This window comes from Eleginops maclovinus, chromosome 19, assembly GCF_036324505.1.
Source record: "Eleginops maclovinus isolate JMC-PN-2008 ecotype Puerto Natales chromosome 19, JC_Emac_rtc_rv5, whole genome shotgun sequence".
Lineage (NCBI taxonomy): Eukaryota > Metazoa > Chordata > Actinopteri > Perciformes > Eleginopidae > Eleginops > Eleginops maclovinus.
In genome coordinates, this window is record NC_086367.1 from 24,019,696 (window position 1) to 24,037,289 (window position 17,594).

Consider the following 17,594-nt stretch of genomic DNA (forward strand, 5'->3'; position numbering starts at 1 on the left):
TGATATTCGATTTCTCATTATTTTCAGGCTGAAATATTGTTCAATTCCATTTCAGCCTCAGATCTTTTGCTTCTCGCTGTTTTATATCACATCAAAGGGAATATCTTTGGGGTCATTTAAAGACACCTCCTTGGACTCTGAGAAACTGATGGATGCTCACTTTTCAATTAATAATCTAGAAAATGATCTGCAGACCAAATGAACCCGAGTTACAGACGGTTGTATTTTAAGAAGTATTATATTTTGTAATACTGTTGCTTTATACACCGGTATAGAACAGGGTAACCATCAGCACTTTACACGTTTTGAAAGAATTAATAGACGATTAAAAGAGCTCTAAAGAGGACAAATCACCAAAACTACAGGTCCTTTTTCTGACATTTTATCGATCAGACATTGTATCGTGAATCCAGCAAACAATATGAACTCGTTTGAGAGAGACGGCTTTACAATTGGAATAATGAAATAAAGACATTGCATCTTTTTCTGAGTGAATAATTACCACAGGTACTTACAGGGAATAACTCAATGAACTCATTATTCAATGGATGACATCACATATGGAAGTGGGTAACACATCATGTCATTAAACAACAAAGAAAAAAGTGATCGTTGTTAAGAAATAGTTGGATATATATATTTTAAAGAAATCTGAAGTTTGAAAAGAAAAGCAAAATAAATTGGGAGACAAAAAGTGTGAGATTGTGAAGAAGAGGATCAGGGCCACATGAAGGAGGAGAATAACGAGAACATAGAGGGACGAGTCGGAATGTAGAAAAAAGGGCCTGAATGCATTTTGTAATTAAGTATGCGAGAGTTTCCTAGTTTTTTTAAAATAAAGATATAATAACACAGCTGATGGGTGAGGATGTCCTCGCTGCCTCGGCCTCAGCTGTTTGCATCTGAAGACTTGTCCTCTCCTGATGTGCGTCGATGCTCAGCTCCGGCCGTTATGAGTTTTGACAACGTCTGCATTGTTTCTGTGAAGCTGCTCGCTCTTGCAGAAGTGGTTAGGGTGCATTTAGAGCTCAGTGGGTAATGAGTTTGGACGGGACATCTGTACCTTAGTTTCACTTCGCCTCCTGACAGTCTCCTGCCCCCCCCCCCCCCGTGCTGGTTTGTGTTTTTTTGCCAATGCGACATTTTGGACAGTGCTTCGTTTGGCAACATTTCACGCCTGCTGAGCGAGCGCTTTGATCCAGAGTGTGTGTGTGTGTGTGTGTGTGTGTGTGTGTGTGTGTGTGTGTGTGTGTGTGTGTGTGTGTGTATGTGTGTGTGTGTGTGTGTGACCCCCCCCGAGATCTCACACACATCACTGGACACTCATAGTCACGTCTACAGTAACCGTATATGTACTATTACTCTTTCTGTATGGAAAATGTTCTGTACTTATATAGCTTCATATAGCTCATTCATGCAGAGAGGCATTTGCTCTAGGGAAGCTAACACACACACACACACACACACACACACACACAAACACACACACACACACACACACACACACACACAGTTGGCCATCGGGAGCAACTCAGGGTTCAGTATCTTGCCCAAGGACACATCCACACGTTGACTGCAGGGGCTGGGATTAAACCAGCAACCTTCTGGTTCAAAGACGACCACCCTCTCTCTCAGCCAGGCGCCCTGGTTTTCCTTCTCGCTCTGTTTTGGTCTCCACCAGCTGCTGAATGCTACGCTATGTTAGCTAACTTAGTTTCCGTTTGGTGCTGGAAATTTGAAAAAAATGCAGAATTTCTTGGAAAAAAGTGATTTGCTTTCCATTTCCACGGGTGACTCATTTAAATGGCTGTTGATGAAAGGCCATCGCAGAAAGTCACTCCAGAAATAAAATGACATCCTGTTGTATGAGAAATGTAAAGCCATGTGTTTCTGCAGGAGGCTAAAGCTTCGTGTGTTTTTGGATGTCACTTTCCTTTTGTTCCACTATTTATACTTGGAGGTATTTTGTGCTCCTTTTTGAACCTTAAAGGTTGATTACCTCCGAGGCCCTTTGGATAAAAGCATCCATTAAGGGGCTCCTGTTTTGCTTTGTATGCAGATTTCTTATTTGCTTTGCATTGTTTGCACGACACTGGGTCTGAACACTTTTAAAATAACTGCCAGGTGATATTTTGGGAGCTCTGTGCCCGGTTTGGAAAGCTGACAGAGTTTTAAATATACTGCCAAATGTTATTTCTGGATCCTAAGCAGTGTTAACGTCTGCAGAATCAAGCATCAGCACAACCGCCCAATACATCCTGGTGTAATTATTCCTAATATTTCAGATTCAATGGATCAAAGTTATGAATAACAGCATCATTATCAAGTCTCTGAAGGATCATAACCCCAATAACGTCTCTCCAGAAGTCCTTCTTTTTTCTCCTGAAGTGATAAACCTTTAGACTTCTGGAGGAGTTTCAGCTCTGAATGAGATTCCTCAGATGTTGGAAAGAGATGTTGATCTGGAGGATGGAGAAAGGGACGACAGCAGGAGCCAGGAAGTTACATATAACTGAATCAGCAGAGCTGTTCACATGGAGCGCAGCCAGAGAGGAGCGACGGCGCTGAGCTACAACAAACAGACAAGACGGAGTGACAGGGGAACGATGGATCTGAAAACCATTGATTTGCAGCTTTTAAATTATTATAGATCCAGTGAAATAATAAACTGCATATTATTCCTGAAAATTGAAAAGGTTTTGGCAATTAAGTAGAATTTGTGGCTAATGCTTTTGTGCTTTACTTAAAGAAGATAAACGCATGACTCCAAGAATACAACAAAATAGTATTAAATAAGTACAAATTAAATAAAAATAAGGATGATAATGATGATAATGATAATAATGATAATAATGCCAAATATATAATAATGTAAAATGAAAGTATTTGTAATAACTTAAGTATTAATACTTTCACTTAGGTAAAACAAATCATACTGCTTCTTCCCCCTCTGTGTAAAACTGACAGCAGTGATGTGTCTCCTTCCTGCTTTAACCAGAAACACTTTATCATGACAGTTTATTCTAATTAAATTCAATTAGAGAAAATACGATCAAATTAAAGCAAACGTATAAAAGTAAAAGACATGGTCTCTGTGGGTCTTCTGACAGCAGGGATGTGTTTCTGCAGGAGCTAAAGATCTCCTTCCTGTTTGAGAGTCGGAGCAGCACTGCTGACCCGCTGCCTTCCCCTGTCTTCTTTATTGCACGGTGGCAGAAACTGCAATGAAGCAGAAAGGGAAGGAGCATCCAGAATTTAAAGGCCGAGAGCCTCGGTGTTACAGCCTGCCGGGGGGTGCGGGGGCAGTGGGGTGATTAAATGACGGGTAATTGTTATGTGAAATACAAGAGGATCCTAAATCCAAAATCTAACTCGTATTTTTTAAGTCATCATTTGTAACCCGGGTCAGTCTCGCTATAATTAGTCTAGTCATCTAAAGAAGTAAATGATTAAAGATTCCTCCGTTGTTGGTGTGGAAGATCTTCTGTATAGGCAAAGAGATGAGGGTCTCACTGCAGAGCTCCACGCTCAGGACCATAGAGGGTCTCACGGAAGAGGTGGGCCTGAGCAAGGAGCTCTGAGGGAAGGCATTATGGTTATAAAAATGATATCTGAAACTAAACTTTTGGCACATATAGCAACATATTTTTAGGATTACAAAAGACAAGCTATAGGATACACCTTTATTGATCCATGAAATTAAAGCACACCAGTTATAGGATTGAACCACAGGATGGGACAAGTAGGAGTACACTGAAGGATAGGAAACAAAACTGAACAATTAGGAATATGAAGAAATACATGTCTATGTGCAAATACAATTTTTTAAAAAGCTACACGGTTAAATATTAAGGTTGTTTTGATTACCTTGGTGTTATTGGTGAAGGCTGTGTAGCATGGAGGTGATACAAGCTATTAAATATATGCTAAGGATAGGTTACTTCAATTATTAACGGTAAGCGTGACAAGTGAGTAGTAGGACACGACTCCACAGCACTTATATTAAAACCTCCACCATCATTAATATTCATTGGAGACATGCTTCTCTCCACCTGCGTGATACAAATCCAGTGCTCTTCTTCTAGCTCAGTTTTGGTCTCCAGCAAATCCAGTGAAAATATCTTTAGCTGCAAAAAGCTACATCACGTCCTTCTGCTAGCTGGCTCACTTTGTCTGGTTCTGGGAATCTAATGTACAGCGGTAGTGAGAGAGGAACAAAACAGCACAGCTACTGCCCGAGAATCTGAGACAATGAGCTGGAATGATTGTCTATGCACACCATAATACAAACCATTACAGCAGCTTTAAAAGAACGAGACGCTGTCCTTTAACACTTAAGACCCTTGAGTCTCCATGAGTAAATGTTTGAAAGCTTGGAGGAAGGAGAGACTCTGGATAAACAGAGGTACAACAAAATGGCAAATTCCCACAAATCCCAGAGCAAACTACCAGAGATCGCTTTACAGATATAAAGGCCCTGCAGTCGCGCCCCCTGATGTGTCCCGTTAGACCGGCTGAAACACATCTGGCTCAGAGAGAACCTTTTGTAAACTGTAGTTCATTCCCTGGCCTCCCAAGACACATTACATATTCACGCCTTCCTTAGAAGTTATTTAAAAGCATTAAAAAAACATGTGATACATTTATAACTCCTGCATTTCAAATGAAGACCTCTCCTTGATGCCTTAATACTTCTACTTCCTCTGCTTTTATTAATAATACAACCTCAAGCAGAACTACACAGCCTGTAATAGCTAATAATACTGCTACCAATAACCAGCACCAACATTAAAGGACTGCTACTTACCTTATAACTACCCATTTATATTGTGTTTAAGGGGTTCTCTTTACTCCAGGTCCTGTTTGTAGCTGCTGCTATCACTGCCAGGCTGTACAAGCTAACAGGAAGTGAGTATGTTTGGTGCCCTTCTAACTTGAAAAGGGTCTTTTTGTGGGTGAACTATTTCCCTAACAACAAGGTCATGCGCTATTAAATGCACTTACACCTAACCACAAAGCATTCCGAGGGCATTTACACCTTTCATTGAGTGTATTATTAAGTGTCCTGGGTCTAGCTAATGCTACCTTTACCAGAAAAGCTAACACTAGCAGAAAAAGATGCCGTTTAGTGACATTAAAATGTGAATTGGTCATTTTATGGATGAGCTACTCATTTAAGGATCAAGTCATGTTGTATTGACTGCGTTTACAACAAACCACAATGCATTTTGGGTGCATTTACACCTTGCATTAGCAGGGTTTTCCTTCTCCTGACCTACAGAGCACATGCTAAAGTCAGTTGTAAATGGGGGTTTTATTCCTGCAGAAGCCATGGCGGAAGATCAGTAAAAGCTAGAGCCTACACTTCCCATAATGCAAATCCATTATGGGCCTTTCGGATATGCATTGCTGCTAAATTGCCACTACAAATCGTACATTTGTGCAACTCTTTTCCCTGGAGGAATGTACGTACATACATCCACGTGATGGATTGATTGATTTGGAAGCCATTTGAGACACGGAACAAAAGCCTCAATGTAAAGCAGATGACATCGAATTCCTCAGACGGGAAGTTCAGGTGTGAGCTTTTTTTTGTTGTATTTTAGGTATTGATTTCCCATCACAGCACAGAGTGAATTGTCAGCGAATGCCGAGTGAACGATTCCCTTTCCTCCCTGTGTACCAACATTAGAGCCGTGACCCTTAAATTAGCAGCTACACAAAACAATTTGCATACTAATTACTCGTTAAAGGCTTGTTTTTTGCAGTGTACAGGGGGAGGAGGGGGGGGGGCTGTCGCCGGAGTTTAATCAAGTCTGCTCAGCTGCCACCAAAAAGAATTAAAAATAAACCGAAAAGACAAAAGGGAACTTTAGAGAGTCCTATTGAAACTGACTTTTCTAAATTAAGGGTAAAGTTCAGCTCCGACAGATTCCAATTACTCCAACACTGACCTCACTTAAACTCCATTACACAACTTTGCACCACTTTTCTTAAGGAAATACAAGGAAGTTGATCAAATACTGCACTTAACATCTCAATACTTTAGATGCATGACTGTTGAGGATGTCGTGCAGCACTATCCTCATGAACTATGCGGGAATATTTGGGTAAAATGACACTAGAAGTCCAAAATGAAATGTATTAATGCACAGTATATCTTCCGAGCTGATGACAATGTTGTTATGCTTTAAAAAAGCTATATTTTAAATAATTTTCCCTTACTAATACTCTCATTTAAGTCCAAACTTTAGCATTTACCACAATAAGAGGAACACAATATACTCTAAAATCACGTCCAAATCCGAGCAACAAAGATGTATGATAAAGCCAGACCTAAAATATGATATTTTGAAGAGAATTTGCCAACAAAAGAATGCGTTTCTATCTCGTTTTATTTAATATGATCTAAATATCTTTCTGTTCTGCACTACTGGTCCGATTAAAGAAGCTATTTCCACATATCTGCCATTCATTTGGGAAATTTGAATATTTTTTTGTGCATTTTTGACCATTTTCTGAAATGTCATGGACCAAACGATTAACCAATTATCTGATAAAGTAAAAGACATTACAGGCTTGGACTCTAGATGACTTCCACCCCTCAGATAGTGGTTTTTAATGAGAAATCCACATGAATGTGAGATTAGTGCATGTCTCAGTGAGCCCGCTGCAGACAGCCTGATGGCAGCACAGATCTCCTTCCCTTTCCCTATTTTGGGAAGAGGCTCTTGTTTAAGGAGGATATCTGAGATGTGCGTAAACATGGACTCAGCAGACACACAGCTGTTGCTGATTAATCATCAGAAGCTGTTTTTAAGATCACTATATACCGAAGTCAGAGCAACCTGAGGGGGAATCCCTGCTGGAGCACCCATAGGCCCGAAACACAACTTATAGGGTGCATACAGGCCTATAAGCACACTGTATACTTTCTCCAGAATCAACCCAAAAACACACTAGAAAAAGCCAAATCTGCATATCATAAAGAGGAATTCCAGCCAATCAGAAGCGCCTCTGACAGCCGGTGTGTGATCCCTGCGTTGACAGACGCCAATTATTTTAATGGCACACCCATTATATAGACGGTATCACGAATCCATTGCAGCCCGATGCAATGGATCATATCTGCCCAGAGATGAGGAGCAAATAGCTGCACATAAATTGCCTCTGATCTGTCTCTCGTGAACCCGGAGAGCCTGTCGGTGTTGCATCACAGATTATCCCACACCGCTGAGCGCGCATCATGCATTTACCTGGTTTGTATTCCGGGGAGTTTATGCAGAAATAGCTCCTGGACGCCCCCTTTATTTGTATTATTTGTCCTCAGTGTGATCTCGCAGTTCGGAGCTCCTGAAGCCCCCGGTGCTCTGGAGCCGCGGTCTGGTCCTCATGCAGCGGCTGCTCCCCCCTCGGTGTTCCGATGAAAAGCGTCCAGAGGTGATGCCTCTCCTCCACAGATCCTCCCTGTCTGACTGACCGGGTCGCAGAGCTGTCAATGACGGGGAAGGGGGAGGATGGTGAGTGGGTGAGTGGGAGGAGAGGGGGGTGGGTCGGTATTTTAAGATTACAGATGGATCTCCAGGTCCTCTCCTTCCTCCTGCAAGCCGTGAATCAGCGCTCCTCCTCCCCCTCTGTGTGTGATGTCTCTCCGGTGAAGGCACTGCCGTGAAGCTCCCGGTGTTTCCACAGAAACCCCTTCACATTAACCACCGTCAGCTGTGCGTTAAGTTTCCCCGGTGTGTCCGCGGCTCTGTGCTCACCAGCAGCGCGTGCCCTCCTCCTGACGCTTTATCCACAAATCCTCCTCCTTCGACAATAATAATAGAGTTATTAATAACAGGCTTGTTCTCGGTGGAGGTGTGAAATGGTTGCGTCCTTCAGTCCTCCGCCCCCTATTTCTGTTTTTTTCAAGTCACACACAGACTCGGTTAGGCGCGCAACGACGTCACCATGAGCTGAAGGAGGAAGCTGCAGCATGATGGGCTGCAGGCAGCGAGCAGCGGCCAATTAGAGGCATGTACAACTCTGGGAAATGCATTTTCGTGTCAGATGAATACAGAATGTAAAAATGCAATTACATTAAGTAAGGGGGGGGTTTAAGATAACCATGCTAATCATTATATATAATATATAATATATAATATATATATATAATATATATATATATTATATATAATATATATATATATTATATATAATATATATATATTATATCTGAAAAACAAGTCAATATTCTTCTTTAAGAATTCTGGGGGTGGGGGGGGGGGATGAAAATTATGGAAAGAAATCATCAGTATGCTTCTTTTTAAGAATTCTGAAAAAATAATCTGGTCATTGCATCTAATTTTTATAAATGTTGAATTATTATTTATCCACAAAACAACACCACGTAGAGACTTGGAACAGTCATATGTTTGCAGCATGAGTTCCATTTCTCTTTAGGGATGGAGCTTTTATGCAAATCATGGGGGGGGTGGATCACTTGGATCCAATTTTAATTACACAGTCCAGCACCGAGTCTTATTATCCTGTCCAGATTTCCACGCTTGTTAAATTCAAATTCAGAAACAATCTCCTCCCAAATGGACATCCCATGTAATGCTGATTAGTATGGAGAATATCGTCGGGGGTTTTAATGAAGTTTTCTTATCTCTGCGGGGGGGGGGGGGGTCACTCTGGACAGATTGGTGCACCTGCAGCCGGCAACAGAGAGAGACTGGAAATAAATGCTCTGTGTTCAGTGCAGATGAAGGAATTACAGTCATGATAAATACACCGAAGAGGAGCAGAGTGAAATCTACTTCCTGTTAGTCTCCTGCTTTAAAAGGGGCCATATTCTGCTCACTCTCAGGCTACACACACACACACACACACACACACACACACACACACACACACACACACACACACACACACACACACACACACACACACACACACACACACACACACACACACACACACACACACACAGGAAGTGTCCCACCCTCCTTCAGGCTGCAGATGCTGATGCGAGGCGACTCCTCACCTTTCTCATTTCACAGCTTCACTTTTCATTACGGAGCGTCATCAGTGGACGTCGTTGCCCGGGTGCGATGTCCGTGTTAACTCCCCCCCTCCCTCCCCCTTTTCTCTCACCATCAGGGTCACAGTTTCTCTGGTTTATTCACCACCGAAGCTGTTTCAACTACAGCCTGCAGAATAATGTGCAGCCCTTCTTCTCTGCTTCTGCACCAGGTATTTCTATAGCACTGATCCAGAAACAGGTGTTAGTGCATGTCAATGGTCTGCTGACTCATTCCCAGGGTTAGGACTCATTCCTGCAGCTCTAGAGTGCAGATGGAAAAGCAGTGTGTGCTGAACTCTGAGAAAGTGAAGCCCTTTCTGCAGCTGAGCACAGGGTCAGTGGGGCGGAAGAGATCCAGCAGTGCATGATGGGTAAGAGAGGGAGACCCTACCGACCCCCCTACACACACACACTGTACTGTGCCTTATGGAGAGAGACGAAGAAGAATCAGACGTGGGGGGGAAGACAGGATGAGACAGATCCAGGTGGGGGGGGGGGGGGGTCAGCTTGTGCGACGGTCCTGCAGGATGCATGCAGCCCTATACTCCCACTCCCACACACCCACACACACACACACACACATGTGCCCTGTAGCAACGACTCCATGGCAACGCGTGGATGTGGTGGAAGTGACAGCAGCGGTGTGTGTTCAGCCCGGCTCATTATGAGGAATGATGTACAACAGCACCCCCCCCCCCCACTGCTGCCGAGCCTCCCATCTATTTTTAGACAGGAAATAAGAGAGAGCTTCTTTCATAACGGCGACATTAGAGAGCTGCAGCTTCTGCACGTTTAATTATTGGGTTTAAAGACCTCTACAGTTCACCTTTACTCCACTGCATTATTTAATACCTGTAGTTGCTAGGCAGATCTGGATTAATGATGGTAAATATAATCTCCCTTAAATCAGACTGTAGTTCACCTGCAGTAAATCCAGCAGCTACCCTGCAGTATACAAAGCCATTCAAACTAGCTGCACCTTTACCAGCTCTGAGAACACTTTAATGATCAATCATTATAAAACATATCAGAGATATTACTCTGAAATGGACCAATCAACAATGAGTACTTGCTAGGTCCCGCCCACCGTATCCCAGTGTTTCTTTAAACCAATCACGTCTCAGAGGGGGCGTGGCCAACAGCAGCTCATTAGCATTTAAAGCTACAGACACAGAATCAGCACTTCAGGAACAGAGGGGATCTAGGAGCCGTTTGGTGTTTCAGCCAATCAGCGACAGGTTATCTGAGACCTGTCTCTGCAGGATTACAGACAAACTCTCGCCTGATGTTTGTGAAACTTTTTGGAGGGGCTGAGGAAGAACTCATTACATTTTGAAGCAGATCCGAATCACTGGGAGCGTTCATGCATTCGTCTCCTCTTTAATTAGCATTTAGAGTCCCACATTTCTCCCCCCGCTGCACGCTTCGTGTTTCTAAGACATCATTAGTTCTCCCGCTCGCAGAACCGAGTAGTAAATATTGAATATGATTTCCACTTTTCCACTCAGCGTTGAATATTTGATGCAGTTTTTTCTTACACTTACAGATGAATAATTGACGAGCACGTGAAGGGGGCGGGACTTCCTCGCATTAGGACTCGCGGCTCATCGCTTACGACGGCACGGCTTCCTGCGCTGACCCATTTGGGCCTCTGACGAATACACCCGAGCAACATCTCCATAAAGCAACCACAGAGAGCCAACACACAACTTCTGCTTCACGTGCTTCCTCTGCAGCAGCCGACAGAAACTATAGGAGGCGAGTAAGACCGTAAACAATGACTAAGAACAATATGAGAGCAGCCAGATTTACACACCATTTCATCTGTAGAATATGGAACAACTGGCTGAATCATACTGGTTATTTGAAGCTATATAACAAACAGCATTTTGCATGTCTCTAATTTAAAGAGTCCTCTCCTGCTGATGTTCAGGTGTATATCAGTATGTAGAGTCTCTACTTTAAAGAGTCCTCTCCTGCTGATGTTCAGGTGTATATCGGTATGTAGAGTCTCTACTTTAAAGAGTCCTCTCCTGCTGATGTTCAGGTGTATATCAGTATGTAGTGTCTCTACTTTAAAGAGTCCTCTCCTGCTGATGTTCAGGTGTATATCAGTATGTAGTGTCTCTACTTTAAAGAGTCCTCTCCTGCTGATGTTCAGGTGTATATCAGTATGTAGTGTCTCTACTTTAAAGAGTCCTCTCCTGCTGATGTTCAGGTGTATATCAGTCTGTAGAGTCTCTACTTTAAAGAGTCCTCTCCTGCTGATGTTCAGGTGTATATCAGTATGTAGTGTCTCTACTTTAAAGAGTCCTCTCCTGCTGATGTTCAGGTGTATATCAGTATGTAGAGTCTCTACTTTAAAGAGTCCTCTCCTGCTGATGTTCAGGTGTATATCAGTATGTAGTCTCTACTTTAAAGAGTCCTCTCCTGCTGATGTTCAGGTGTATATCAGTATGTAGTGTCCCTACTTTAAAGAGTCCTCTCCTGCTGATGTTCAGGTGTATATCAGTATGTAGTGTCCCTACTTTAAAGAGTCCTCTCTTGCTGATGTTCAGGTGTATATCAGTATGTAGTGTCTCTACTTTAAAGAGTCCTCTCCTGCTGATGTTCAGGTGTATATCAGTATGTAGAGTCTCTACTTTAAAGAGTCCTCTCCTGCTGATGTTCAGGTGTATATCAGTATGTAGTGTCTCTACTTTAAAGAGTCCTCTCCTGTTGATGTTCAGGTGTATATCAGTATGTAGAGTCTCTACTTTAAAGAGTCCTCTCCTGCTGATGTTCAGGTGTATATCAGTATGTAGAGTCTCTACTTTAAAGAGTTCTCTCCTGCTGATGTTCAGGTGTATATCAGTATGTAGAGTCTCTACTTTAAAGAGTCCTCTCCTGCTGATGTTCAGGTGTATATCAGTATGTAGAGTCTCTACTTTAAAGAGTCCTCTCCTGCTGATGTTCAGGTGTATATCAGTATGTAGTGTCTCTACTTTAAAGAGTCCTCTCCTGCTGATGTTCAGGTGTATATCAGTATGTAGAGTCTCTACTTTAAAGAGTCCTCTCCTGCTGATGTTCAGGTGTATATCAGTATGTAGTGTCTCTACTTTAAAGAGTCCTCTCCTGCTGATGTTCAGGTGTGTATCAGTATGTAGCGTCTCTACTTTAAAGAGTCCTCTCCTGCTGATGTTCAGGTGTGTATCAGTATGTAGTGTCTCTACTTTAAAGAGTCCTCTCCTGCTGATGTTCAGGTGTATATCAGTATGTAGAGTCTCTACTTTAAAGAGTCCTCTCCTGCTGATGTTCAGGTGTATATCAGTATGTAGAGTCTCTACTTTAAAGAGTCCTCTCCTGCTGATGTTCAGGTGTATATCAGTATGTAGTGTCTCTACTTTAAAGAGTCCTCTCCTGCTGATGTTCAGGTGTATATCAGTATGTAGTGTCTCTACTTTAAAGAGTCCTCTCCTGCTGATGTTCAGGTGTATATCAGTATGTAGAGTCTCTACTTTAAAGAGTCCTCTCCTGCTGATGTTCAGGTGTATATCAGTATGTAGTGTCTCTACTTTAAAGAGTCCTCTCCTGCTGATGTTCAGGTGTATATCAGTATGTAGTGTCTCTACTTTAAAGAGTCCTCTCCTGCTGATGTTCAGGTGTATATCAGTATGTAGTGTCTCTACTTTAAAGAGTCCTCTCCTGCTGATGTTCAGGTGTATATCAGTATGTAGAGTCTCTACTTTAAAGAGTCCTCTCCTGCTGATGTTCAGGTGTATATCAGTATGTAGCGTCTCTACTTTAAAGAGTCCTTTATCGTCTCATCAATAGTCTAACCCTAACCTCTCAACAGTACCGACCTTGCTGTTTAATCCCAGAGATTCTGAGGTGATCATGCGACACATTCAGAGAGACGTCATCACAAACCGTTCTGTTCTCCACCGGCCCCGAGAGCGAGAGAGAGAGAGATGTGATCCGTGATGAACTGTTTCATAAATCTGTTTGCAGGATTACCGCTCTGAAGATTGAGATCTGTTCGACCTGAGCAGGGAAATGTAATCCTGTTGCCAGGTATTAAAGCGACTCCAAAAATCACGGCTTACACAAAATGATTCCCGGGATGTTTTCCTGCAGACCTTCATTACCTCCCGTTGCAGACTGAAGAACTCACTCACACACTCTGAGGGGAATCCTGTCCCCACACACACAGCAAAAGCCATTTCCATTATGAACCTGGTGCATTGTGGAGTAATAACTGTCAGAGAAACAGAGCACCGAGGAGAGGTATTCATTCTGATATTCCTTAAACACAGACTCACATCCAGAGGAGGGATCAATACAATATCATTTATTCACACACACATATTCAGTTTGCCTCCTGCGTGGAAAGTGCAGGACCCTTGAGGTTGTTTTTACACAGTGGTGCAGGAGTTTCGGTGTTGGACCCTGAAGGCACCATCTCCCTGGGCCAATGGGATGTCTCCATTGAACTATTGCATTAAAGAGGGGTATTTACTTTTGTCCTAGACTAAAAATCTCTTCAGTGTGTCAACCACAGACAGGATAACAACCAAAAACACATTCAGTAAACCATTGACTTCCACACCAGGGGACAGGAAGGGCTAAAATGCTGACTCATTCCCGCACCACTCTTTACATTTTCAAGGCTTCTGGGCTCATGTGGTGTCATTTGAACCTGCAGAATGAACTGCAATCATTCCAAGCATCAACAGACTGTAACTCCAACACAAGTGGAGTCCATCTCCTCCTATCCTCAGGGTTTTTCATCCAGCACGCTCCTCTGCTGCTCCTGGTATTCCCTTGAGTCCTCCCAGGGTCGAGGCCCGCGGATGTTCCTCCACTCTTCCAGATTCACCTTCTTTATTTTCTGCAGGGAGGAGAAGAAGAACAGCGACAGCAGGAGAGGAGGATTACTCTTCAGGGTGCCCTCAATCAAAGTCTGAAAAATCCCACAAAATATTAACTTCCTGGTCTTTGAAAAGTCCAGATGTAGAAAGCTGTGAACATCTGGTGAGTGACGCAGGAAATAAACGGCCCGTCCTTCAGGACAGAATTTGGGATTAAGAGAGTTTATGAAATATAATAAAGTGTATTCTTCATTTTACACAAATATTTAAATTCACGGTTTTTATTTAAAATAGTTTTTTCTTTTTTCTTTAATTTTTTTTTATAAATTCCAACATTTTTTAAGAAATATTTTGTATTATTTTAGAAGGCATTTCTTAAGAAGGATTTTATTAACTGTTATTTTATCTCCACTAGTGAATAGGAAGGTCAATTGGAGTTTACTTCCAGCAGAAGCTCTTCTAGTTCATAACTATATTGAATGTTTTTTCGTTTGCAGTCCGGTACTCAAACCTCTTCAGACTTTCGTGGTCATTCGTGACTTTATTTTCACCTTTTCTGTCAAATTTGACCAAATAATAAAAATCCAGTGGCAAAGAAAAACTTTCAATTCACAAGGACGATCAAATCTGACATTTTAGGAGCCGAATACGAACTCTATATCCTCCACATTATGTAATAATAATACAACATGCTGCATCCATCACAGAATGCCACAGAAGTGGTTGCATAATGAAGTCAAATTGTGTAACTTTGAGTTGAGTTTTACAGCATGATGCAGGGTGGTTACATCACGCCCTCTATTGTGCAGCAGCTCCTCTCCTGCAGACGGACTCCGGCAGTCACTTCCTTTTTATTTACTCCCCCCTCCTCCCCCCTCAGGGTGCCCAGCCTCACCTCGTACTCCTCCTCCAGGATGACCGGCTGCCGTTCCACGTTCACTTTGGCCTCCAGAGACGGATCCAGCTGAGGGGGGAGAGGAGGAGAGAAAGTCAAGACGTGGAGCTGCAAAAGTACTCCACTTTTTACCAAATTTCAATATGCAACTAGTAGATGTGTTGTTAGGAGCCCAACAAAACATATCTTTGATATAGATCCTCTTAAACAACTACATTATTATCTTATTTTTTAAAGTAAATATCTTTTTATTATTTTCATCATATCTGTGCACCTTTCAAACCAGGTCAGCAGCTAAATTGATCCCACTTTGGGACGCGCTATTGGCTATTCTTTAATGAACCTGAAACAGAGACAGGGAGATCAGAGGTGAAGAGGAAACCTGGACATGGAGGACAGAAGCTCCTCCCGCTGGAGGCTGAATTAGATCTCTGAAGAGAAACAGCTAACTGGATCATACAGTTACTCAGACAGGGTTCAACCATCCAACAGGGAGATGCATCCAGCAGGGCTGGGGAAAAAAGGGCCGCACGAGTGGTTTCAATCATGACAACCGTGTAGATATTCCATGCATTAAGTTACATGAGCATTGGGGGGTGGGGGGGTAGCTGCACATGGACAGTAATAAGAAGAGACGCCCCGGCCATCTGTCCTCCGCCTGCTTTACGTTGCTCTACATGTCGGTTAGTCAGTAGGAAGCAGAGTGTAATGAAGAGCCTCTCCTCTCAGTGGATTATCAGATCTGTTGAATCTCTAACGGACCGTCAGAGCTGCAGCGTCTGAAGTGATGGGTGGATCAATAATCTAATGCTCATAATAAATAATCAGAAATCAGCCAAACATCTCGAGCTATTTTTAGACTGCGCTTTTAGAAATGCAGTTACATTTCTGTCCGCAGGGCGGCGCTGTTGCTCACTGAGTGATGTGAGCCCTGGTGTCTATCTGCTGTCACATTTATCATGGGTAGATTTCCTTCCAGGTGAGGTGAAGGTGTGTTTAATGTCAGGAGGTGAGTTCACTACCAACCTTTCTCCGGATCTTCTGGAAGTCATATCTGATTTGTGTGAACTCTCTTAGGCCAAACGAACCTCCGACTATGAGCAGCTGGACAAAAACAATTGAGGACAAATATAGACAGATACTTAAATCCCAAAATACTTTAGGCATTAATGTGTAGACAAAGCACAGCGCTTTCTTCCTCACATACTGGTATTTGTTTAAGCAGTTTCAGATAACTTCTACATGTGATGGAACTACATAAACACGGTTAAAGAAGATCAATTGTGAGGAAAAAGAACCAAAACAATGAAACAATTACAGAAAACGTAAAGATATATATAATAACGTTAACATGTAGAGCAATATAGACATGAAATATAGATAGACCAGAAAACTACTTATGAAGTATTTTAGCTCACGTTCAAACATTCAGATAAATAACATAATTTGGCTTAATTATAATATAATATTCCTGAGTTAAGGAGCCTCATGTTCCGATAAATTCAGTCAATGAAATTAAAAGACATTTAGTTGATTAAAAAAAGCCCAATATCTAATTTACATGAGAAGGAATAAACCCTTCATATTTCACCAGATATAAACATTACTAGCTAGTGTTAAACCTCCTGAAATCAGACAGATGAAGAGGTCATTTGACTTAAATAACAATAACAACAAACTGACAGAACGCTAACTTGCTAGCTAAAGTGTTAGCATACACGCTTACAAAACGCTTTAAAATGAATTACAACGTAAAATAAAAGCGACTCACCATCATGGGGACTCCATATTTAATCGTTTTGTTTTTCTGCAGTGCTTTTAGGGTAAACATGACTCTTTTTAGGGGCTAAACATCCATTTTTCGGATGAAAACTGAAAACATTGAGCAGGTCACAGCAGAGACGCACTTCCGGTTTGGATGCAACACACTCAAACATCCGTGTAGTTGTGAAGACGCGATAAAAGGTTCCCGTTCATGTCCGTCTCAGCGATGGTAATAAAAAAGTGCGTATTTCTCTTAAAATGTCCACAGAAAGTACATAAAATGTGCTGTTAAATATCAAACCCTCTTTCTTTGTTGCATCATAAATATATTATAAACAGATGCTTATAGTAAAAGGCAAACGGAGCTAAAATGTGTCCTCATAATGTCCTCATTTTCACTCCAGAAAGCAAAATGCGGTTGTACTTTATTCTTTTTCTCATAGAATCTCCACAAAAAGTACTATACAAGGTGTTGCTAAACGTAAAATCTTTCTTTTTGATGCCGGTTTTCCTCCTTGGGATATTTTTGTTCGTTTTAAAATCGGTCTGTAATTGAGCTTTCTCCTTGATTCTCATAAACAATCAAACTCTTAACCTTTTAGATTGACCTATTGTCTGTTTTACAACGTTTTCTTACATTTTAAGCAAGTTAAAATGACATTTAATAAACGTGTTTTGAAGTTTCCTACCATCTCTGCAGTCTCCCTCCTTCAGGGGTTGCCTCTTAATAAGTCCGGGTGCAGGTGTGCATGTGTTACCTGGTGGGGGGAACCAAAGTGCCTCAGATCCTTAAAATCCAAGTGACCTTTGTGGAAGGTCTTATTTTTGCTGTTGTAACTCCATACTTTAAAGCTGTGGGACCAATACATATTCATTTTTATTTTTACTTCCTGATATATTTACGTTACTTTCTTGTTGTTGCATATATTAAATGTGTAAGTATTTATTTTATTTTATTTATTGGCTAATTGTATCCATACATTTATATTTAAAAATGTTATATACAGAAGGTTTT

The 17,594-nt window shown here is 41.8% G+C and overlaps 1 protein-coding gene and 1 long non-coding RNA gene across 2 annotated transcripts in view; one reads left to right on the forward strand and one right to left on the reverse strand.

The window, feature by feature from the left end:
* Positions 1 to 17,594, forward strand: part of LOC134881330 (uncharacterized) — a 253,336-nt gene that overhangs the window by 71,079 nt on the left and 164,663 nt on the right. The gene's annotated exons all lie outside the window — the stretch shown is intronic.
* On the reverse strand, positions 13,386 to 16,784 carry LOC134881322 (cytochrome c oxidase assembly protein COX16 homolog, mitochondrial). The gene is made up of 4 exons (XM_063908559.1): positions 16,587 to 16,784; positions 15,842 to 15,919; positions 14,816 to 14,884; positions 13,386 to 13,940 (listed from the first exon to the last, which is right to left on the reverse strand). Exons 1-4 carry the CDS (start codon positions 16,644 to 16,646, stop codon positions 13,827 to 13,829), a joined length of 321 nt encoding a protein of 106 aa, XP_063764629.1. The 5' UTR covers positions 16,647 to 16,784; the 3' UTR covers positions 13,386 to 13,826.